We start from the raw sequence: 26,349 nt of genomic DNA on the forward strand, positions 1-26,349 counted from the left end.
TTTTTTTTCTGTTCGGCATTGGAGAATTGAAGATTTTTAAAGTTACTGTCCAAAGTTAAATGACTGGATCAAATAAGTGTACATGTTTTTTCTAAAGGCAGAATAGTGTATTTCAGTGACCGGCCATTCTGATTATCTCAACATCTAAACTACAGCTTCCCCACCCTGGTCCTGGAGAGCACATTTTACTGTTTTCCTTACTCTAACACACCTGATTCAACTGAGTTGAAGCGGGGGTGATAGAGAAAGGGGGGGAAGAATATTTGGGGGGGGGGTGTTGGGCAGCCCCCTAGTGGCAACTGCACACCATTGTAGAGGAAGTGATAACTTTAAAAAGGAACTATACGAGTGTATTTCCTGAAGCAAATGCAGTGATTGTGCAGCCTAAGCAACTCTCTGGTCTCACTAATGGGTTGCTACGGTATTGCACATGTTTGCTGTGGTGTTGGTAGAGTGTTTCAACTTGATGGGACTTGAGAAACAAGAACTTGAACTTAATCCCATCCCCCTCATGGATGAACGCGCCACAACCTTAGCATTCATTCTCGGAATCAAGCCCTGAATACGCCCCTCAAGGCTCATCAAAAGCTGTAATAAATATAAATAAATGTAGATGGCAGCCATACTGTTAACAAATGTCAACATGCTTTGATAATTATTGAGTCTTATTAGGAACCTGCTACCACATTTTTTAAAGATATGACAAATATCCTAGAATTGCTTTGAAAAAAATAGACTTAGCATATGCAAATTGTCATAAATTCGAGTGGGCAGGGCTAAATGCTCCAAACAGCACATTTTTATGGCATAAACCAAGGAATAAGGAGAAAGAAGAAGCAATTCTGACCAATCCTGCTGCTCATGCAGTTATTCTGGTTTGCGCCTACCTGAGATATTTTTCTGATGAACTTACTAGGTTTTACTTCTCAAAACATAAACTAACTAGTCATTTAAACCACCGTTTAAAGGAGTTATCACACCAGCACCCAGTATGCGCTCATATTAATGGATGTGTGCTTTTTTTTTCCCCCCATATCTGACCATGACTTACACTGCCTTTTTTGTTGGGTCTTCTGGGATGCCAGTCCCTCCTATTTCTATAAATCAACTATTTAAACCTAGGTAACCATTTTCATAACCTTCCAAAACAGGAAAATCTTTAAAAAAGTATGACAAAATTACAAATTTCTTCCATTTCAGAAAGGCTTCATGTTTTAAAAGAAAAGTCATTTACAATCTACACACAATGAGTCACTGTAACCTTATACACCTTATGGATTGATAGAGTGCACTGAGACAAGTCTGAGAACTGGAGAAGCAGAGAACAGGAACGCTGCACAGATCGGAGTGTACGGAGACTGCGCTGAAATGATAACATTAGCACTTTATGTCTACATTAGTTGCAGTTTAGTCTTAATGTCACAGACATACAAGGAAAATCCAGTACAGAGATGAACAGATGCTTCATGAGGATAATAAACTTCCCCCGACACAGGCTAAGCCAAATGCAATTCAGTGTTACGCTTCACAAAATCAGGCCTAAATAAAACATCAAAAAAAAAAAAAAAATCAAAGTGCTTATATTAGTAAGTGACAAAAACAGAGGACGTCCAAAGAAGGCCCGTGTGTGTATGTGTGTGTGTATATGTGTGTGTGTCTTTTTTTTTTTAACGTCCCATTTTTTTAGGGTGGGAGGCTTCTGGGTTCACCCTTGACTAAAAGGTTAAAGGTTTAGAGGTTAAATATCAAAGTTCAAAGTCATTAAATGTCTCGGAGCGGTCAAACCCTCTGGAGTTCCAGATTCATCCAATCAAATCTCATAAAAAGAGCACAGATCCACAGGAACCAATAAAAGCAAAACCGTCAAAGCTTCATATCACAGAGAGAAGAAAACAAAATCAAAACTTTCATGACATCTTCAATGTTTTTTTTTTTTTTTTTTCTCAAATCCATGCTGTCTTTTAACAAGGGATCAGGGAGAGTAAATCAACACTGGAAAAAAGTTTGTCTTTGCAAATAAGCATGCAGCAATAGTAATTCTATTTATCTCTCTCTCTTTTTTTTAAAATCAGCACTCTCTCAAAGTGTCTGTTTAACTTCATCAAAGAGCGTTCGAATAAGTGCTTGGATGGATTTCCGTTTGTAGTGCGTCTCCCTACTGTATTTCCTTCATGTGTGGCTGAAAAAAGCAGCTACAGTCTGAGATCAGGAAAGCAGGAATGGATGGAGTTAAGCGATAGAGTGAGAGAATTTTTTTTTTTTTTTTAAATGGAGAGACACAACAAGAACAGGAAAACTGCACACTTAGAAGTCTGCTAAACTGCAGAACGTGGACTTGGATTAAGAAGTTCTGGTCCCCCTTAACAGTGACGAATGTCCACACCGAGAAAGGAGCACTGTGTGTGTCCGTGTGCGTCATCAGCACGCTACAGTTTCAGGTGTGTGCAAAACGGAAATCATTCACAAACTCTCAGACAGCATTGAATCCAGTCGCTACATGCAAATTTAAATATGCACACATCTTGTGTGTAATCGTGTTTACATATGAAGTGTCTATGTAAAGACTGCAGCATATACGGTACGTGTGAGTAGATACGAGCAATCTTTAGCTGTGTGTGTTTCCCTGTCTCACAGTGTGTGTGTCTCTGCGGGGACGGTGAGGGGGCTCTGAGGGGGCGAGCTGGGGGGCGAATGCAGAGCCGGGCTGAAGTGCGGAGGTGGAGGGGTGCACAACGGCGCGGCGCTGGGCGAAGGGGGCAGGGCAGAGGGCACAGCAGTGCCGTAGAGGCCTGTGGGAGATTCAGCGGGAGCTTGGTTGTAGAAGAAAAAGGCGCACTGATGGATGAACGTCTCGATGATGGTCTGGTAGGTGCGTGTGGCCGTGAGAGCGTCCATGGTGGTGAAGTCAGGTCGCATGAGCGTGGGCCAGAAGCAGATGGACAGGTTCTCGCTGGTCATCAGATTGACTCTGTTCCACTGGCTAACCCTGTAAGAAATGAATTAATAATGAGCAAACAAAATTCATAAATAATTGCAATTTATTCAGGCTTGCAGTGTTTTTAAGATCGGTCTAACAACTTGGCTTGCTAATGAATTTAATACTTCTGTGAAAGGGAGTTTTTTAAAAAAAATAAATAAAAAATGTGCATGTGGCACCAAAAGATTTACACATAAAATATTGCACAGTGGCATGCTAGCAGTGAAGCAGAGAGCCATGACACCCTGACGAGGGTGGTTCTACATCTCTGTTTAAATCCAGACAAAAAAAAAAAAACAACTGTCTGCTGTGAAGCTTTGAGATTTACAGCTAATCCACATTAAGCCACACACACACACAAGAATAACTAGCATAAACTGTCTCTAAACATTTCATGTAGTAATGTTCTGTGACTTAGATTTTAAAGCACCACTGGTTTCCATCACTGTCATTCTGAACAATTTCGACTTGGTAAGCTTCTGTACAGTGTTGTTCATCAGAACAATCGGAATAACTTCAGTTCTCAATCTGAGAACTGAAATCGTTACATAGGTATAACAGCTAAAAGAAACTGACTTGTTCAGGTGGCCCATGACATGTTTGAAAACTTCATAATTCTCACGAGGAAATCTCCTCAGCACATCCTTCATGGTCTGCAGTCTCTGCTCTCGGTCATTTATCTCTGCACAAATACAAAGACAGAAATACACAGACAAACCATTAAAATAGTGACTGACACTTTACTAGCTTACAATCATTCTAATCATCTCATCTCCTGATTATTAATTATTCTGTCTCAGTATTTTCACATCTTTTGTAAAGAAAAATTCAAGAAAAAGCTTTTGTGACACGTATTAAACCTTTTGTTGTACTTACATTACTCCTAGTAATCATCACCAGATGCAAATGTGATGGCATTTTCAAACTGACACTGCTGAATCCTTAATCATTTTTACAATTTTTTTTATTTTTTACAAATTATTCTCCAAACAATGGAATTTCTGCCTGTTTTGTGGTTCAGCATTGAATTTATTTGAATGTCACATTCCACAGTAGTGGTTAATGGCTCATATGAAAGTAGACACTCTGGGCTTTAAGAATTTGCAGTTTTTCGTAAGCAATGACTAATGACTTCTGACTCATCTTATAACAGACTTGTGGCGATAAAATGATTCATTGTTTATAGTGATTGAAAACTGATAAGTCGATTTCCATTCTGCCGGCAGAACGTGATGCCAGTGTACTGTGAGAAAGGGTTTAGAAAACTTACTGAAAGCTTCCACCAGCTCCACTTGTAGACTGTATGGGACCAGTGGATCAGGCAGCTCAGAGAAAAAGCTCTTTAATGCTCCAGCTACTGTGTTCACCGGAAAGTCCTTCTCTACCAAGTCCAGGCCATGGTCTATGGAGGAAAGAAATATTGAAACAGAACGAATACATACGAGTGTATTAAAGCCAGATAGGAAAGGAAAAGAATAGTTATTTTCCATTGAGTCACTTTAATAATTGGAATGAAATAATCTGTTAATTTATCTACTAATCAGAATTTAAAATTTTATTTGGAGTCATTCTTGCTTCTGTCTGTAAATATATAAATATATGTAAAATGTATGCACAAGAAGGCTAAATTATTAGGTGTTAATTGACATGTGCACCACCTCACCAAACAACAACAAAAAACTTTATTAGACAGCTTGAAAGAGATAATGTGGGTATAATCTTACCCTGCTCAAACTGTCGCTGCATGCTCTCCATCTCTGACTTGTTTCCACTCACTCTATATATACCCTCCGTAGTCAAGCCTGAGACAGAGAGAGACGCATGTGATCTGTGTCTCAGAATAAAAGGTCTTTGTCATGACATCTTATGTACTGTATATGTGCTCATATCAGCAGCCATTCTTTGAAAAAAAAAAAATCACTTCACTAGATAGATTATTTTATTTTGACTAGATATGTTTAAGATCTGAACTTTTGACACTTGACAGTAAGTATGTGTTCAGTGGAAGACAGAAAAAGAAAAAAGGAAGTAAGTATTACACCATCCAGGAATGTATAGTCATCAGCAGCAACTTTTCTCACTGATGATAGTGGATATTTTTAGAGAAAACACACCACCAGTGTGCCAGAGGGACATGTGACAAAACCAGACGCCTCCAGATCAGTGATTCAATTCTTCTCGATTTCAGTCTGTGTGTCTAGTGTGTTATGTAGTTTTGCCTGACAACTGACTCTACTTGTCTTGGTTCAGAGACAATACAAAGATAGACTATATGGCCAAAAGTTTGCAGACCTGACCATAACACCCATACATTCTTTTTGAACATCCCATGTTGTTGGGCTCTTGTGCCCATTCAGACACAAGAGCATTAGTGAAGTCAGGCACTGATGTCGTGCAAGAAGGCCTGGTTCACAGCTGGCATTCCAGTTCATCCCAAAGGTGTTCAGTGGGGTTGAGGTCAGAATTTTCTGTAGGCCACCTGAGTTCTTCCACTCCAATCTTGGCAAATCATGTCTTCATGGACCTCCCTTTGTGCACAGGGGCATTGTCATGCTGCTTAGATCCAGTGAAGGGAAATTATAATGCTACAGCATTCAAAGACATCAAATTTGTGGCAACAATTTGGGGAAGAACCACATATGGGTGTGATGGTCAGGTGTCCAGAAACTTTTGGCCATATAGTCTAAGTGTTGCATAAGCTGCTCCCTTGTGCAGAACTTTATCTGAAAAATATGGCTCATAAGTACTTGAGTATTTGTGTATATCTCACAAGAAAGACAATTATCAAGAATCTGTAGTGTTACCTGTGGCCTCAATGAAGCGGATACATTTGTCGATGAACACTGGGATGGGTTTGTCAGGTGACACAACATTAACTAATGGCACCCCAAAGTAAGTACTCTCCAGAGGTTTGGAGATCGAGTGTCGAGGCTTTAGCCTGGTTTTCTGCAGAAATTACAAGAGACATTTGATTTGAGTAAATTACAACTCCAGACTCTGGGCTTGTTTGTTTTAAGACAGCTAGAGTACACAAAAAGCAACGTGTAATGTAATTACTTTGCCAGGTCGACGAAGGCTCCTCAGAATGTTCCTTTTCTTATCATCCCCTTCCTCAATCAGCGATTCTCCTTTCAAAACTGTCACATCATCCTCCTTTGTTTTCGGAAGACCACCAAACTCATCATCACTGCCAATGGAGAAACTGGTACGGAAGCTGCTGAACTTGCCTAGGCGCTTGGATCGATCTCGGTACAATCGTGGTTTTACTCCTGCAGAAGAGAACTTCCTGCGCCGCTCCAAAGAACTGCCATCCCCTTCACTATCCGAGCCATTCACACCTCCGTTAGAGTGCATTCTGTTGGAGTTCCTTATGGTGATGATCTTACCCTGTGTGCTGTCATGTGGCACTGAGTATATGTTCTCCTCATGGCTGGGTCGAGGCTTGGAAACAGCATCCATTGGCTCAGCATAGTCAGATGGATCATACACCCCGTCCCCACAGGGAGGCCAGGTGACATTGGAGGTAAGAGACCGCCGATGGCTAGAGTCCATGTAGGGGTTAAAGTTGTGCTTTCTGAAGTCAAAAGTGACACTAGGTTTGGGCCTCATATGTAAAGGGACTTTGCTGTTCAACTTGTTCTCAAAGGTACTGAGTTCAGAGATGACAGAGAATGTGTCACCCGAGTCCAAGTCAGGGAGCTTGAATCCGCTATGAGAGGTGAGGGTGCCATCAAAGTAAGGTGGTGAAGCTTCCATCTCTTCTTCATAATCTAACAGCATAGTTACAGGGCTAGGGGAACCGCAATGGGGTGAATACACATTCTCATTTGTGCTACAGGCCTCTGCAGCATTATCATATACATGAGTTGCCTCAACAAGAGTCTTCTTCTCTGCTACCTCCATGAAGAAAGGTTGTAAAAGGTCTATTCTGTGCAGGCCTCCCACAACTCCACCTGGTCCACAGACCACACTAGCAAAACGACCCTCAATTTCATGGGCCAGTTCTTCGCCCTGCACCAACAACTCTCGTGCAGACTCTGAGTCTGTAAGCTCTGTCTCTGTTTCTCCCACAGCTAGCAGCTGGACTGGAACAATGTCTGGAACCTCACAGAGTAAGGCACACAAGGTTTCCAACGAGGCTTTGCGGCGAGCAGAGTAAACACCTATGTACCCATGTACCAGCCGACTCTTGCGCATGGTAAAAGAAGCATGATATGACAGTAGGGACAGCTCTATTGTTAGCCTGTTGTCACCGACTGTCTGCTCAAGCACCACTGAATTACCACTGGAACTGGTTGGCCTGCAATGCTGAGGCAGTAAGAAGGGCGAGAGAAGTTGGTCTACGTCATAGGAATCTCCACACATTAGACACATGACAATACGTAAGTCTGCCTCTGGATTCTGGTCCTGCTGCATGTCTCTGATACTCGGGGGCAAAGGGGGTGAAGATGGGGAACCACTACGAAACGCAGCATTCCTTCTTGTGTCTAACAAACCCTTTAATACTTGGTTTATCTGTTTCTCATTCACATTCCGCCCATAGCCTGAGCCAGGGGATGCTGGCTCCAAAAATTCACATTGCAGTTTCATAGCTACCTGCTGACCCTGTGTGATTAAGATTTGGGCTGTCTCCCCACCAAGGTCACTCAAAGCTCCAACACCTCTCTTAGTGACTAACAAGAGAGACAAAGGAAGCTGAGCTATGTGGTTATCCCTTCTGCCAAGTGTGGACTCACGCAACTTCTCAATACTTTCTAGAACATAAGACAAAGATTCCTTGGAATTGTACAAACACAGGCAGCCATGAGGTGTGAATGTAGCTGTATGGAAGGAGTTAACAGGAAGCCTAACATTACCCTCAATAGGCCTGAGTATTAGCTCATATATTCTGCCTTCAAGCACATAGTAGTCATCGTTGGCACACATAGCCCGAATCTCGTTAGCCAACTCTCTTGCTAAACCATCTTTGCCCAGAATCACTAAGTTAATCCTTTCTGCTTTGCTTTCAAGCATATGAGACTTTCCAAAGGAAGGATAGCGCATAGGGAAGCACGAGGCTAATATTTGCTCAATCTTGTTGTCAATACAGTATGGGCAGCTCGGGCAAGTATCCTTGGTTGGGTGATAAACAAAATGGATGTGCTTTAATACTAAGGCATCTCTTTCTGCCTGCAGTTTCTGTAATGCCTTGAAGCGCTGCTCTTCTCCCAGTGCTTCCTGAATTGCCCCCATCTTTTCTTTACTTGGTTTAGCATCCACTTCAAGTTCATAAAAAAGCTCAGAGTACTCCAGCAGAAGTTCCTGGAAATCCTCCTTTGCCCTGTCTATGATCACCTTTTGGTGCCTATTGTAGATATCCAAGTATTCTGGCTCCTCCAACCACTGATAGAAGTCTTCATTCATTATGAAGCTCCGTGCCTCTTCCCAAGGCTTGCCAGGGGTGACAAAGGGTGAGGATGCCAGCTTCATCTTAAATTCATGTCGCATCTCGGCACGCTTGCACTCATTTCGCAAATGTTCAAGATGTGCATCAAATATGATCTCTGCGGCAGTCGTATCCAGCACGTCAAAGGGTATGCGCTCATCTTCCATATTGTCAAGATGTGGCGTGTCCTCCCATGGTGCATCCTCCAGAACCACAAACCAATGGTCAAAGTCCTTTTTGGACTCCAGTACCTTCTGTACCCCAGACCAGCTTAAATGCTCAATTTCAGCCAGTTCAGACACTAAGGAACCCAAGGCCAGTGGGAGAGCACTTAAATATGCTTTACGACGTCTCTCAATGTGCTCCTGTTTAAGCCTATGAACATGCTGTTGAAAAAGCTTTTTTGCTTTAGCTGTACCTTCTAAAAAGACATATTCCTTGTATTCTTGTGATGGCTGCATACGTCGGCTGATAGCAGGCCAGGTCTCGTTGTGATTCTTCACTATGTGGTTCACTAACCATTCATATCGGTCCTTTGCAGTGGCAATTATTTGACTCTGATGTTTTAAAGCCTCAAAGTAAGGTATTATCTTATGCTTGCCCCTTCCCTTATCAATGAGTTGAATCAGAGTAAGGAAAGCTAAGTCCACATTGACATTAGATCGAGCTGATGTCTCAACAACTTGCAAGTTCTTTTTGTTGATGGCAAATGTATGAGAGTCCTTGATGTATCGCTCAACTCCTTCATCGCACTTAGTGAGAACCAGCACAACAGGCTTTTTAGTTTTACCTAGATGATTATACAGGTTGGTAACAAACTTCATTTGATCATCAAAGCTGCGGTTCATCCCTCGACTTACATCAACACAGAGTAGAAATCCGTCTACCTGCAGCTTTCCCTCAGGCATCTGTTTTTGCTCAAAGTCCTGTTCCAGGCCCAACTGGTCTGTACAAAAGTACATGAGTTTTTCTGCAGAGGCCAGTTTTGTGGAGGCAGCTCTTTTGATGTAAGGCTGTAAAGCTGTGCTACGATGTGGCTGAAAGGTCTGGTCATCAATAAACTCGGTCTGCTCCACCACATGCATCCTACACTCAGTGCCATCCTCCAAGACTCGCTCCACCTCTCCCCAGAACAGGAAATGGTCATTGTTGACAACTCGGCCACCAAAATCACTGGTACTCAACACAGATGTGTGATCAAGGTGAAAGTCATCTGCACTAGGGCGGACAAAGCGATTACAAAGGCAAGACTTGCCAACTCCGCATGGGCCCTTCTCTTTCTCAGTGCCTGACAGACCAACTACAACTAGGTTGTAGGTAGGCACCCGGGAATCTTGCTTTTTAGCCATCATCGTTTGCAGGCACTCATCTTGCCATGCCGTAAGGGTTAACACAGGCTTCACTCTTCGACGTGTTTATAAATAGATTTATTCAATCATATCTGCTGCAGTGTTTTCTCTGGCTTTACATCAGACTAATTTAGATTGTGTGCTTCTTGCCCATATTATAGAATGTAGGGTACAGAAACAAAAGTGACAATCGGGTGGGAGTGGCTCGACAGTAAATATCAAATGTTTCAGAGTTGTTCTTTACTGATGTCCATCCTGAAAGAGAGAAAAGAAAGAGAGTGGTAATTACTTTCTGTTCCAAAAAATAATAAAAATAGAGCTACTGATTATCAACTAATCAAGCATCACTTTAACCAACATAATCAGTAGCAATCTGCTTTCTTGACTTAGTTTTACTACATAGCCATAAAGTAGCATCCCAGACAAGAAATTCAGAAAAATTAAAGAAATATGGACCTACCATGCACTACCTAACTTCACCAAAATATTGTTCCTTTTTATATGTTTATACACAGTGATGCCAGACAGGACAAAACTAAAAAGTCACAGAGTGTATGCAAATAGCATATAATGCAACATCAACAGTAAAAGTATGTAATGCAAGGTCAAAAAAAAAAAGTGCACTGGAAAATGTGAGTCTGGAACACTGTTCCTCAACCATGGCCCTTGGAGCCCAGTACTGCATAGCTTGGTGGAGTTTTTTTTTTTTTTTTTTTTTTAAGCTAATCAGCTAATTTTCAAGACTTGCATTAACGCAATGGCACCACAAGGGCTGGGTTTAAAAAAAAAAACCCACTCTAGAAAACCAGGGTGATTGAATATCTGTAATAAAAAACTGACTACTGCTCAAAAAGGCAGTAAGATGCTTTTATAAGTAACATGCCATGGAAACCTTTCCTGTTGGACAAAAATATATGGAATATAAATAGACAGATCTAGATATAATGTATATTGGTTTCTTGGAATCCAATTATTTATATTTAGTTACAAATCCAGGATACATTCAATGTATCATTAAATGAAATGTTATATCTTAGTGAACTATTTGCTAGTTTAATCTAGATATCTATGAACTTTACATGAATGCTTTCCTGTTTTCTTTGCAGCGTTTGGATTATTGCAGATGAGAATATTATATTAAGTCCATTAGGTCCAATAAATCACTAGTAAACTGTAGTTTATTATCATAACGCCACTATCAAAGATCACCAGACTCCTTTAGAATCTCATTAGGAAACCATCAATGATCATCAACCACTGGGACCCCTAAAGGAAAAATCCACTGAAAACAACTTATATAAATGAAATATCAATATCTATGTTGACTCAATTCCAAGTTCTTTTACTCTTTTGTTTTTAGGAGATAACAGCAAAATCTGACAATTTCTTTGAGATAGTGTCAATTTATTTTATTTTTTTTAATGTAGCCGCACTAGCAACTTCCCGCTGTGACATCAGCACGGCACGGCTACTAAATTCTCGCAACAAAAATACAGCTCTAACCAACACATTAATACACGTATCACTAACATTAATACATGTATAACTAACAAACACTGCAGTATAAACATATTTAATGTGTTTCAGAGTGAACTTTTCCATTAAATTGTCAGTGATATCAGTGCATTATCGAAAAAAATAATAATTTTACTACCAATTACAATTAATTCTTTTTAAAGGGCTATTAAAAGGTTGTGACATCTATTACAGCTGGGCAAAATGATATAATTATGATATAAACATTGTAATTAAAAATGTTAATATTTTCTGAGATTTCTCTGGTATCATAAGTCATTTTTAACCATTGACCACTTCACTGCTGCTCGCAACAAGAAGGAATTAGGCATTTTTTGGCAGATATGTCTGTTCTGAAAGTTTCACTTCCCGGAGTGGATGTCTCAGTTCTTCTTTTAGATACTAAATATATTTTTTGCAGACATTTAAATTAGTTTAAAAAACTTGGCTTTACTGTTTTGTTTTGTTGAACTGTTAGCAAATGTGACTGTTGTGATAATAATAATAATAATAATAATAATAATATCATGAAAATCTTAAGTATCATAATATTTTAGCCACATCGCTCACCCCTTTACTGTCTAAAAGAGTGAAGCATATCCAGTTGTGGAAATCACAACCCGCTAATATCACATGCATTAGATTTATTGTTTTTGATTTAGCTTTTGTTTAGATTGTTTTTGTTTGAGTGGTCAGTTGAACTGACTGTGTTTAATCCCAACCTCAATAACTCAAAAAATAAGCAGGCCTATAGCCTAAATAATGTCCAGTTGGACCTCATGTGTTTTGTCAGAAGAAATTTCAGGAATAAAATGCACTATGGCTGTAACAAATAAAGAAAATATTAGTGTACACATTAAAATATAATATAATATAACAGCTTATTTTCAGAAAACAAATGCATTTTACAGATAAAGGGCTCCTTGGCTGCAAAACGTATGAAAACCTCTAAATAATAATAATAATTAATAATTAATGAATAGATAAATAACTAATACTACCCCAAAGATATTTTAAGATGACAAATAAGAACATAAATGTATTTCTTTTTGTCTTAATTGCTATCTAAACCAGCTCCAGCTCCCAGGCTAGCTCCCTCTGTTCCCGTTTTGTCATAGGCTAATGCATGTGATGTGAACAATCACTTCAGCTAGCATGCTAGCTAATCCGCTGTCTACCTTACATTTTTTTTTAAACTAATATTTACTATATATATTCCGCGCAACGGAAAGAATTAATAAACCAGGATCGGATACAACGCCAGGCATCGTGTATATGTAAAAAGAAAGCAGAAAAATAAATCCTAAAACCCTAAAGAGAAACCAGAGCCCGAGTGACACACCTTCAGCAGACTAGCCCTCATTCACTTTCAGTGTTTTGTAGCCCGCTAAGCTCCATGACAACAATTCCGACACTTCTATACAGCCCTATAAAGAGCTGCCTTGTCTTATTGTCTTGACTATTATGGGTTTTTTCCCCTTAAAATGTATATATTATTATTAAAATGAGTCCATATGGACTTTTCAGGGTGTTAGCCATGGATATTAAAGCATTCTGTCAGGATAAATACCATCATTTGGTTCTATCCGTGGCTCGTCCGAGTCCAGGCCGGCGGCGTGAGGCTTTATTTATTTCAGCCGCTTCTGTAGCTTTTATACACTTTAAACCATGAACAATGCCCCAAAAAACATGTGTATAGCACAGATTAAAGATTTAAACTGATTCTGAGGGGATATAACACGGACAAGCAGCTCCTCGGGGTTAAAAAAGCAGTATTTCGTGTTGGGTTTGACCCGGCTCCTGGGGCTCAGGCTCGGTTTCGAGAACCGCGGCTTCCCAGCAGCCATGAACGGCGACGTCGGACGGAGGAAGTGATTACAGCTGGATATGTAGCGCTATTCTCCGCCAGGGCACACAATCCTCGCCTCATTGGCTTCCTCCGGCTGTCCCACGCTTCTCCTGATCAATCATGATGTCCTTTGTTGTTGTAGTTGTAATAAATATGCGCTCATTTCATCCTATGCGGCGAGCACGCGCGGCGCTGACACTCCGGTAAATCCCGCTCTAACGCTTCATAGCTGTGGAATAAATAACCACCGAATTCCCAAACCACACCGAAATGTGTGCTAGCGTGTAGGAGCACAGGGTGTGTGTGTGAGTGTGTGTGTGTGAAAGTGGGCTTCTCTTGCTTCCCCGGTAATGGCGGCCCCTCCGCCCGGATCAGCTCCCTTCCCTCCGTCCCTCCCTCCCTCCTCTCTGCCTGAGATGCACAGACTCGCCCTGTGGCGCAGGAACAACACTACAACCCCATACACACACACACACACACACACACACTTTATATGCACTGCTTGAAGTGGTAATGTAGTTGAAGTAATTGGTTCTTCCCGTGTTTTTTTTTTTGCATACTGGCACGTGGGTTCCATGTGTTCAACTTTCAGTCCCAGTTACATCTATCTATCTATCTATCTATCTATCTATCTATCTATCTGTCTGTCTGTCTGCCTGTCTTTCTGTCTGTCCATCCGTTCATCTATCTATCTATCTATCTATCTATCTATCTATCTATCTATCTATCTATCTATCTATCTATCTATCTGTCTGTCTGTCTGTCCGTCTGTCCATCTGTTCATCTATCTATCTATCTATCTATCTATCTATCTATCTGTCTGTCTGTCTGTCCGTCTGTCCATCTGTTCATCTATCTATCTATCTATCTATCTATCTATCTATCTATCTGTCTGTCTGTCTGTCTGTCTGTCCGTCTGTCCATCTGTTCATCTATCTATCTATCTATCTATCTATCTATCTATCTATCTGTCTGTCTGTCTGTCTGTCCGTCTGTCCATCTGTTCATCTATCTATCTATCTATCTATCTATCTATCTATCTATCTATCTGTCTGTCCGTCTGTCCATCCGTTCATCTATCTATCTATCTATCTATCTATCTATCTATCTGTCTGTCTGTCTGTCCGTCTGTCCATCCGTTCATCTATCTATCTATCTATCTATCTATCTATCTGTCTGTCTGTCTGTCTGTCTGTCCATCCGTTCATCTATCTATCTATCTATCTATCTCTCTGGAAAAAGTCTGTTCTTTTCTAGTGGTTGTTAATGTATATTAATGTGTTTCTGGTCATCTGTAATGAAATTTTTTTGGAATTTGTTGTTCTTTATCTTATCACTCATGAAATAAGGCCTAACTGGGTTTTGTTGGTATTCTAGGAACCGTATATATCTACCAGAAAATCCCTAATGGAAACCTACAGGAATTTGTTGGAAACCATTAAGCCAATTCCAATTATGTGACAAAACCATTAGAAGTTTTCCAGCAAATAATCTATCTATAGATATGGAAGTTAAGGAATTTGTTGCTCTTAATCACTCATGAAAGAAAGCCTGATTTGGTTTGGATGGTATTCTGGAAAACATATACATTAGTAACCATATATCAACTAGAATATTCCTAATGGAAACCTACAGGAATTTGATGGAAGCCAATTCCCATTATGTGATGAAAACCATGTGATGAAAACCATTAACCATTTTTCTTTGTCATTTTTAAAATATCTATCTATCTATCTATCTATCTATCTATCTCACCTTTGGGATGAACTGGAACCCCGACTGCACCCCAGACCTCCTCACCCAACACTAATGCTCTTGTAGCTGAATGAACACAAATCCCCACAGCCACTCTCCAAAACCTAGTGGAAAGCTTCCCAGAAGAGTGGAGATTATAATAACAGCAAACACAGGGGGAATAAGTCTGGAATTAAATGTTCCACAAGCGCATATGTGTGTGTGATGGTCAGGGGTCCACATACCTTTGACAATATAGTGTATTTTTGAGTGTTTATAAAGTCATTTATTAGAAAATATGGTCATATGGTATACATTCTTTATTGGACACACCAGCTGCCAAAACATTTACTCACTTAAATCAATATAAATGAAGGTCATTTTAAAACATTCCATTGATGCAGGATTGGTCCTTATTAGTGACAGGATTGGGTGATGGATGATGGGATACCTATGAAGAGAACAATTTATAAGAGCACAAGTATAAATAGCAAATTTAATCACATTTCTTACCATCAATTATGATTTACAATCCATTTATATGATGATATAATTGGCTGGATTTGTTAAAGCTTTAATCAGGATATTTTTTAGACTTAGATTATGTAAAACTGATCAGTGTTACCCAACATGATTTATACCAATTTGAATGAAAAAAAAAACATCTTAGTTAAATGTTGCTCATCTATAAGGTCATGACCCATTTAAAGTTAACACCAACTCCATTTTTTTTCAGTGGTTTATGTAAGGAATAAAATACTTGGGCTGTGCTGTTATAGGAAAATAACCAATGGCGTGGTAACACATTGATTAAGCAGAGTTACTGATATCAGGCTTAGGTTTAGGCTTAGATTATGGGCCGTGTCAGCCATAGTGCCTGCGATTTAGCTGTTAGTATAGAAATGATAACTTTCAGAGTTTCTGACCAATCAGAAGGAGAATTTAACAGACAGAACTAGCACGAGTAGCTAGTAATATCTGGCAGCATGACATTTTACGTACCAGCTTTAAAAGACTTCAGATTTAAAGTTCGTCCAGATTCACAGGCCTGTGATAGAACAGAAAGACAATGTCAGTGAATATTTGGGTGTTTTTGTACGTGTGTGCATGTGTGTGTGTATGTGTGTGTTTTTGTCTGTCTGTATTGGTGTTGCTTGTACATTACACTCATGCTGTGTGAGTGTGTAGGTGTGTGTTGGTGCTTTACTTTGTGTTTCGTTTTCTCCCACAAGTGAGCCTTTTGCCTGTCGAAGAAAAACAGGACAACTCTAAGTTGTATTATTGTGTATGACAATATGAACACGCCCAGAAAAAAATTGTAACCTATATGAAATATAATATAATATCGAGAATAAGTGCTTAGATTTTGGGGGACTTCAATCACTTGTTAGCCTCGTAGCTTCAGTGCAAAAGGAAAGAAGCAAATATCAGACATGAAACATGTCTCAGCAGATCAACTACAGCTAGGATAGGTGTAAAATTGGACATTTCCATTAAAAATTTCCATTAAATTATACCTTTAAAGATACACGTTTAATAATAAACGTTAATAAATGTTTAAATTTTATATTAACTTTCCCCATCAGTGGTGTCTTCAATAATCTACACCTAATCTTTAAAAACTATTCAACTTCCTTAAATGTACCTCACAGAACACTTTTTTAAGTTCAAATTTCTGTTAGATTTAAGTTGACATAATTTATATAACTTATTTTTGAGTTATTGAGGTTTAAATCCATTCCATTCATGTGTCCATTCAATCAAACCAGCTAATAACTATAAGAAGTCAATAATAAATATTATATCTTAGATAATCATGGCTTTGGACCCTTCTTGAACTATGGCTCTAGCGGGACAAGCTAAAAAAGATTTTTTAAAAAAATGCTTTAAGGTTTTTTTTTTCTAAGAATGTACATATTCCATAATGTCAGCTTATAAAACAAGCTTTAAAATCCAGAGTGTGTGTCTGTAAAAAGTGTTGTGATTACTTACTAAATATGATTGCGATGCCCAAACAGAAGAGAACAGCAGAGAAGATCAGCCCTCCTCTTCTGATCAGCTCGTAGTCTCACACACACACACACACACACACACACACACACACACACAGGTAAGCATATAGCAACAAACACTTGATTATAACACTTGTTATATCATAGTAACAAAGCATAATAGGACAAACAGGGAAATCGCAGCTGCTCTGATCACCAATAGATGGTAGCATTTTCATAATAATTTACGCGATTCAGTGTCATTAACGTCCACAGTCTACAATGCATTTATACACACCAAAGATTATTATTATTTTGTTTTAATAAGGGTGTGATCATGTACGATTATTGTTGCATACGGTCGTAAGGAAATCATAAATTGTTCTGTGCTTATGCTTCCGTATGTAGATGATGATGATGATGATGATGTAAAAATATTTGCGGGTGCGACAAAACATTTAGTACAAAGTTACTTGAATATATCAGGTGAAAATCGAAGAAAATCATATATGTATATTATTTTGATGAACTGAATTCTCTTAAATCCAAATTTTAAAAAAATTCCACAAGTTTCAAGAAGCAAATAACTGAACTGCATTGTTATATAAGGAACAAAACACCTGGATGGCATGCATTTTGTGTTATAGGAAAATAATCAACAATGGAGTGGTGTCATGTGGCACAAAGCTGATTATTTTCCAGTAGCAATGAGTCTTAAAGAGGTTTATTCCCCTTCCTTCAAAACAATTTGCCAATGCTAGCAATCTAACAATTTTTTTATTTGGTAAAAAAGTCATACTTTTTATCCATTTACAATTACATGGAACATGAAAGCTAGTTATTGTTATCATTGTAACAGCTAGAAAATCAAAACACCTTCTGACCAATCAGAGTTCAGAATTCAACAGTGCTGTGGTATAGGTAGGATTTAACATTGTCCCGTCTGAAAAAAGAAACTTGTAAGCAGATACATGATTACAGTTTTGAAAATGATTTTAGCCTGTACGGTTATCACACCCAGAAATTTTTTCATGAGTTAATCTCAGAGGTCTTACCATAGAAAAAGTCACTGTCATTGTTTAAGTAGTCAGGTGTTTCTACAGAAACAAATGAAACAAAACACACTTACTAGCAGAAAGAAAATATTACACAACAACATTACACAACTGTTTTTTTGTTTTTTTTTGCTTAAATTAAGTAAAACTACTTTTCAACTATGGCATTATAACATTACAATTTATAACATTACAATTGAACAGGACAAGCATTTATTAATCCTTTAATTAATTAAAACTAATTAACTAACTAATTAAAAGGAAAAAAGTGTTACAGGAGAATGCATACATACTGTACAAAACAATATCAATAGGTGAAATAATAGCAGAATGATGTTTTCCTCTCTGTAGCTGTGTTGTGAAGTGTGAAGTGTCATCAGCATAGGAGTCGGCTCTTTCAGTCAACTGCCATTAACATGAGCTATTCTTTCTTCTTTTTTTTAAGCGGAGACAATGACATAACTCTTGTACTGTAATTTGATCAAAATGCTTTCATGAAACGTGCATTTGACTGGTGTGTGTGTGTGAGACATGTCTGCTGATGATAATATTAGGATCTAATACTATAGGATAATAATAGGATAATACTAGGATCTATTAGTTATCAGGATAAATGGAAATGAATCTTCTTAATGAAGCACAGACTTGCTTAGTATATTTGTCAATACACATCTGTATTTCAATGCAAAATAATGTTGTTTTGTTAATTAGAAGCTTTCATGAAACAACATCAGTCATAGTTATCATTGAGCCTAATATCTCAAACGTTGCCTGGTTTATAAAAACAGCAGTGAGTCAAAAGAGTCGACTCTTGTTACTGAGCTGAGCCAAATGATCTGACTCACTAAAAAGGAGCCGTCATGAGCATCACTATTTCTTAGAAACGTTTCATGTGCATCCTGTCACAGTTATATGACTTTATACACTGGTGTGATTTGGCCACACCCCTTCCACACGTTAACACAGAAGAACATTGAACTTGTAGCAAAAATCGTGTAGCGTGAAAGGCATCACAGCAGAGCAATAACAGTCCCCGAGGGGAGAGCAGTTTTAAATCACTTATTGACTCAGATTTACTGTTGCAGAACTGATAGCTTGTTTGTCTGACATGGGTCATTCAGCTGGGAGAGCACAAATATGTACTAACTTAACTGCACTGTTTTTCACTCGAGACATTATCCAAAGCTCACCACTTCTTATTTTTAGCTTTAGGGGTAAATAATAATAATAATAATAATAATAATAATAATAATAATAATAATAATTATACATATACACATCCAGTCCAAAGTTTGAACCAAAGTTTAGATTATATATATATATATATATATATATATATATATATATATATATATATATATATATATATATATATATATATATATATATATATGTGTGTGTTAACTAAATTTGTTTCTAAGACAAATGTAAGACGTTAATGTGCACGTATAAATGTATTTCTGAATCAAAATAATTAATAAGTAGTTTAATAACCATTTTCCCAAAAGAGTCACTTTCATGTAGAAGAATCAAGGAGAAAAAAAAAAGGTTGAAAAAGATGCCAAGAGCGTGCAAAGCTTCATCAGGAATACTGAATAATAAAACAGTTGCGATATATATTTAACATTTTTTTTCTTTGTGACTGAATAATTCCATATGTTTACAGTGATAATTCTTCAGTAACCTCTTCTTCTTCATCAGGGTGGATGGTGGTGGAGGATCCAGAGCTGATCCCGGGAACACTGGGTGTGAGGCGGGAACGTAATTCCAGTCCATGTTTTACACACACACACCCACATACACACACACACTCAGACCTAGAGACAATTTAGCGTAGCCAATCCTGCTACCAGCATGTTTTGGAAGGTTGGAGGAAACCGGAGAACCCAGAGGAAACCCCCATAGACACATGAAGAACATATAAAAGTCTGCACAGGCAGCAACCAGAGCTCAAGACTCCAAGACTCTACCTGGAAGCTTGGATTTGTGAGGCAGCAATGCTACCTGTTGTACCACCATGTTAATATCTTCATTATTGTTCTAATACAAGTTTGATTGGGAGTGTAGTAATTACACTGTAGTAATAGCAATTGATTTTAAACAGAGCTGAGATGAAGAACACAGACACATGAAGAACATATAAAAGTCAGGAAGAAAATGAGCTTGGTATGAAAGAGTAACTTCAGTGATGTCCCTCTGTTTCTGACATTACGTTGGAAGTAGTACAAAGTGTAACTTACACCCATAAATTCTGCTAAAGCGATAAAATGTGAACGCAGACATTCAGTATATTCATTAAAAACAGACACTGAGCTTGCAGGACTTACCTTGCCCCATGCTTCAGGCTCGATGTTGGAAGCTGCACTGGTCAAATCAAGTCAAATGTGTGTGAAGGAGCGCATGAGCTAATATCTCTGAAAAACTCTGAGTGTGTGCAAGAGGGAGGAGAGAGAACAAAAGAAAGACAAAGACAGGGGGTGTTGCATGTTTTTTTTTATTCGCCCATGTGAGCAGGGTGTTCAAGGTGAAAGTGTCACATTCCTGATATTAGGATGTCAAGTAAGATATTCTGCAACAGATGCACCAAATCAACATTAAAACCATATGGATGAGTCTAGAAATGTGTTTCTAGACATGTCCGATAAAAATCTTTATACCACAACGCTGCTGTGTGCTCGATTCTGATTGGTTAGAAGGTGATGATTAAGCTTCTATAGCAGCAGCTCTGACAGTAGTGCATTCCTATACGTGACTCATTCACAGCGACGCTCCACATAAACAGAATGCTTACAAACTTATATATGTAGAGTGAGGTTTTCTGTACGGAGATGTTTATATAAAATTTACTGTGTATGGAAGTCTCAATAATGGAAGTCTCCATAAAGGAACTAACTTGTTTTGAGAAAGTTCCATAACATTAAATGAAACTGTAAATGGATAAAAAGTACATTTATTTATTTATTTTTAAACACATAAACCAATGCTAGTGTTAAAAGATAAATAAAACACTTTGGGATAACTTTTTAATGGTTATTTTTCATAAAACAGCACAATATATTACTTAACGCCCCCACGTTACTTAATATCACTTGCAAAAGATGTAACCGAGCTGGAAAACCTTGCACAAGATTTTATCCGTTCAAACCCAAATATTTATCCCTCATATTGGTGGAAATTTACCTTCTTTATTTACAATTCATTTACACACACACACACAAAAACAAATCCAACAGTAATTCAGACTTTTATGTATTTTCTCACACACTTTTGGACCAACTTTTTTACTTGAGAAATAGATAGATAGATAGATAGATAGATAGATAGATAGATAGATAGATAGATCCTAAGCCAGTAAACATATTTGTCGTAAGCCCATGCAGACCTTTGTGCTCAAATTCATGATTTACTTTGCATGCACAGTTGATGAGGGACTTTTGTCCAAAATATCTTGTGTGTATGGATTTTTACTACCTATATGTACAGTGAATATATACACATGCACAAACACACACACTCACACACACTCTTAGGCAAATACACACTGTATTATTACACTCTTTTTGTAAAACCTTTACCACAAGCCAGAGAGTGTCTCTATAAATGTTCTCCCGGCTCCTCACTAAACTAAACTGTCTGTTCCACAAGACAAGACCAAAGGTTACATCACGCTCAGCGTATGACTAGCAAAGGTTTTTCTTATCACATGAGCAGGAGAGAAAAGCGAGGGACGAGGTTTGTTCTGTGTCAGTGAGTGGTTAAGGTTTAATCTAACGGAAAAAAATTTAAAGGACGAATGGGAGACAAAACTGGGCAGAACACATACAGTTGTATGCAAATGTTTGGACACCCCTGGCCAAATTATATATTTTGTTGTAAACATATCCTCTGTAGCAAACTATTAAAAAAACATTTTCTGCAAATGTTAATACACAGTTACCTTCTATTTTATAAACTTAAAAAAAAAAAATTAATAATTGTGGGATGCATAAAAGTTTGGATACCCTTCCAGTTGTAAAGACACAAAACTTGACTCATTAGGACTCATTAGGCAGGTCAATGATTGTTATTAGGAATAAAAATTCCAGACAGTAATAAACTCTCAATAACCATGTTCCCCTCTAAGCAGCTGACTGAGGATCAGAAACTGAAATCAAATCAAAGGAATTCTATAAAACGATATAAAAGCGCTTCCAGCTTACAGTTTCCATTGTGGAAACATCATTAAGAAAGGAGTTAAGAAGAACTGCGGAAGTCGAGGCAAGATCTGGCAGATCAAGAACATTTTCAGATAGAACTGGCCATATGCTGGACAGATAGGGATCGCAGAACCCTCGTATAACACTAAGGACCTGCAGGAAGGTTTAGCTGACACAGGAGTGGCGGTGCACCATTCTACTGTGCAGCATTGCTTGCACAAATATGATCTGCATGGAAGAGTCATCAGAAAGAAACCTTACCTGAGACCTCATCACAAAAATAGATGTCTGATGTATGCAAAGCAACATCTAGATAATCCAGAGGCATTTTGGAAACAAGTGCTGTGGACTGATGAAGTAAAAACAGAACTCTTTGGCCACAATCAACAAAGATATGTTTGGAGAAAAAAAGGATCAGCATTGATGAAAAGAACACCTTGCCAACTGTTAAGAGTTGATCTATTATGCTTAGGGATTCTATAAAAAGTGTTTACAAGCTGTGATATCTGCCAAAGGGGGTTGTTCCTAAGTACTTACTTAGTAGGGTCTGTCCAAACTTTTGCACATGCTGCAATTATTATTTTATTTTATTTACTTTTTTAATCAACAAAATATGTAATTTGGCAAGGGAGCCCAAACTTCTGTATACAACTAGATTCTATAGACAGATCTTATTGAAATCTGAAGAGCAAAGAATTATTTTAATATGTATTAAAAATCTATGATAAAATATAAACATATTATATATTTTTATATTGTTTTTTTTTAATTATGTCAAAGGTTTGCAGCCTTACAAAAGACCCTGCAGCATCTCAGTTTGTGAGAGCAGCCAGGTCATATACAAAGTACAAGTCTGTTTAAATTTAAATCTAAAATGTTTGCAATTACAAAATGTGCATTTTTTTCCCCCAAGTAAGACTGTGCTTATTTCATATATATGGCCAGAGACGAACAAAAGTGCGCTCTAGAGACAAGGTCATTCCTGAAGCTCAGTCTAGTAGATAATAAATGAATTCGTTGGAAAGTTAAATATCAGTGAGGTGAAGGATTCATGCTATGGTTAATCATTGGGAGGCAATGTGTTTTACAAAAACAACACATCAGTTCAGGGCAAGGGCGCGGGAAGTGAGGGTGCTGAGGGTGCTGCGCCATCCCTAATGTTCAGGATTCTTTTACCTGAAAATGCAACTGCTAACACAATAGGAATAATAATAATATATAGTTAAATAAACAAAGAACTAAACAGGCTTAAATTGAATATTTTGAGTAGCTTTTGAGTTTGAACTTCTGTGAGTCTTCTTCTCGAGTCTTCAGGACAGAGGAGTTTGTGCTTTCTGGTTTCTCAGTAACATGACAAGCTGTGTTTTATATATGTAGACTATAATGTAATCAATAACAGGAACTAACTTCCATGTTGGAAAACTTACTGACTCTCCCAAAGCACCTACACTCAAGACTCCTTCCATAAATGTTAAATAAACGTTCTCCTAACAGAAAACTTATCAACCATATCAGCGATTCTACACTATCCTTTGCTAAACAACACTTTTTTAAAATCTGTTTATTATTAGCCTTAATTTATGTGGAGCTTCTGTTGTACAAGTCCCTGTGAATGAGCCGTTACTATAGAAACGATAGCGTATTGGAACGAGCGCGTTAATATAAACCTGTTGTTTATGTTACAGTTGTAACTATTGCCAGAGACGTGGTGTTATACAAAGTTAAGCAAGAATTCAACCGCGCTGTCGTATATATTAGTTTATACAACAGCTTGTTCTGGTCCATTAATCTGATTGGACAAACAACACGCAACGATCTATCCAGCTCAGGTTACTTTGGAAACTATTTTCATTGACGGAGCACAATATTTGGCCATATTGTGTTTGAAACGTCAGTTACGCCTTATTAATTTCTTGTTTATTGAACTGCTGTATAAAAGCAAAGTCACACTCGCGGTCATGCTGTTGTACTGAATATCAGCACGGTTGTGATTACCTGTGGCTTGGTATCGACAGCCGTGCTAATATTCAGTACCACAGCACTCTTGCTCACGTGATATTGCGTCATCATACAACACACATTGTCTGTTAAAAGAAAAATGACTATAATGTGACATCATTGATATGGCAGGGCCGTTTCTTCATTGTTTGTGATCGTCTGAGATGCTATAGTGCTGAAAGGAATTGTAGATGATTAGTGTTTCGACAGCCTGAGTGGTGATTATCTTCGTCAGGCTACTGTTGTCATAGCTAGTGGTAACAAGCTAGCAATTAACATGCTTTAGCCTATCGCCTCTTACTCTTGATACTAGCTAGCTAGCCACTAATTTTTACCATTTTAATTACATCAACAAATGGAAGCAAAGTGACTACATCTAATCACATTTGCATCCATTTCTCCTCTTCTACTTTTTACTTGAACACTTCATATTTCCCCACAATCTTCTGACATTTACATTTATGGCACTTGGCATCCAGAGCAACTTACATTTATCACATTTGTACATGTGAGCAGTTGAGGGTTATGGGCCTTGCTCAAGGGCCCAACAGTGGCAGCTTGGCAGTGCTGGGGTTTGAACTCATCACCTTCTGATCAGTAGTTCAAGGTCTTAAGCACACATCACAACGTGGCCCCATCTGACTGGCTGATACATAAACCCTTTTGCCAAATGACAATGGTGTGCTTTTTTTTTTTTTTTCTTTTTTTTTTTTGCATATCTATTTAAAAAATCCTGGTGCCCCCTGGTGGTCTGGGGGCCCTAAGTGACTGCTTATACTGCTTATAGTAAGAAACAGCCTTGCCAGCAAACAGCCCATACGTCATATCACTACATTACAATGATGAAAGTAAGACATTCTTAACATAACTTTTAATAAGTAATTGTAAAAAAACAGGCAGCAAGGCAACAATCTCTCATTATGCAAGGTTTCTTTAAGGACAGTCTGCATTTTTATTCTTAAATGAGTAAAATTATATTGCAATTGTAATTGTAATTATTATTATTATTTTTTTTTTTAGCAAATACAAAAAATGTGTTTAACTAGAGTCCATGCCAAGGGAATGAGAACATTCTATTTATCTGATTTACTTTTTTTTTATTAATAATAATTTAATTTTAACCTATCAAAGTGACCTTGTCATTCAATATCGCTGAAAATGTTAAAAAAAAAAAAAATCAGTGAGAGAAATTTGAAATTTTGAAAGAAACTTTCTTCTTCCTATGATCAGGAAATTTGGATGATGGAAGTTTCTGCGGAACATATGACTTGTGAAATATTCCAGATATTTCACAGGGGTGAGCGTGTTCAGGTATCCGGGTTGAGCGAATGAACTAAACGTGTAATTATCAACTTGTAGAAAATGGTGTTTTATGTTTGAGATGTAAAATGCAAATATAATATGACTTCCTGAAGCATTTTAATGAATACATTTGAAGGTTAAGGTGTAGTTATGGTGGGCTGGGACAGGAAGCAATGTTGTAAATTCTGTAGGTTTTTAATAATTATTTAAGTTGTTTATTGGGAAAATGCACATAGGCTGTTGTGAAGAGCACTCTACTTGTGTTTAAAAATGTCCACTTACTTTACATACATATTTGAAAGTGTAATATGAGTGCAACACAAATGACATGGTTTCATACATACACTTACTTACTTGTGTAAACTCAAAATGTCATTTAGCTGAGACTTTTGCCCAGAGCATTTTACTGGATATTAAGTCCAGTTGCTGAGCAACTTAATGGCAACAGCAAAACATTATTAACATTATTAAGTGGATTTAAACTCATGACCATGCCGAAGACATGTGACAATGTGGACCTTCAGGCTACAAGCACTCTGGATGTAAAGATATTTGAGTAAAACACACACCTGCACAGGCCTCATTAGCCCGCTGATGTTTTATGTAATGGCCGTACAGGAACAGAGCTGTTTAAAGCCTGGCTGAGTTATTGTAGCCCACAGGAGAGTTAACAAGTCACTTACACCAAAGCGACTCACTGGAGAATACAGAAAGGGCTGTTAGGAGGTAATGGGTTCTGGGTACAAAATGATATGCTAAATTTATGGACGATGAAATGTCAGGTATAAATATCTGTATTTTAATCATGTCTGTTATATCCATCACCAGAGTGATGTTGAAATAGACAGTACTTAGACAACAGAGATGTATAGATACACAAACTTCAAATTCTAGATGCTGGAAAATGATGGAAACTTCCAGCTCCTACTTGCTGCTGAATGTACGACGTAGTATGCTA

General features: G+C 38.1%; 2 protein-coding genes across 2 annotated transcripts; both read right to left on the minus strand.

Moving 5' to 3' along the window:
- Positions 1–1,364: 1,364 nt before the first annotated feature.
- arhgap35b (Rho GTPase activating protein 35b) lies at positions 1,365–13,500 on the minus strand. The gene is made up of 7 exons (XM_026921699.3): positions 12,837–13,500; positions 6,035–10,006; positions 5,782–5,923; positions 4,702–4,779; positions 4,248–4,379; positions 3,554–3,659; positions 1,365–2,986 (listed from the first exon to the last, which is right to left on the minus strand). The coding sequence occupies exons 2-7, from the start codon at positions 9,752–9,754 to the stop codon at positions 2,629–2,631; spliced, it is 4,536 nt and encodes a 1,511-aa protein (XP_026777500.3). The 5' UTR covers positions 9,755–10,006; positions 12,837–13,500; the 3' UTR covers positions 1,365–2,628.
- A 1,654-nt stretch (positions 13,501–15,154) lies between these two features.
- fxyd2 (FXYD domain containing ion transport regulator 2) lies at positions 15,155–20,361 on the minus strand. Its single transcript, XM_026921822.3, has 6 exons — positions 20,223–20,361; positions 17,896–17,937; positions 16,842–16,916; positions 16,057–16,093; positions 15,852–15,897; positions 15,155–15,300 (listed from the first exon to the last, which is right to left on the minus strand). The coding sequence occupies exons 1-5, from the start codon at positions 20,230–20,232 to the stop codon at positions 15,873–15,875; spliced, it is 189 nt and encodes a 62-aa protein (XP_026777623.1). The 5' UTR covers positions 20,233–20,361; the 3' UTR covers positions 15,155–15,300; positions 15,852–15,872.
- Positions 20,362–26,349: the final 5,988 nt, after the last annotated feature.

This window comes from Pangasianodon hypophthalmus, chromosome 27 (assembly GCF_027358585.1).
Source record: "Pangasianodon hypophthalmus isolate fPanHyp1 chromosome 27, fPanHyp1.pri, whole genome shotgun sequence".
Lineage (NCBI taxonomy): Eukaryota > Metazoa > Chordata > Actinopteri > Siluriformes > Pangasiidae > Pangasianodon > Pangasianodon hypophthalmus.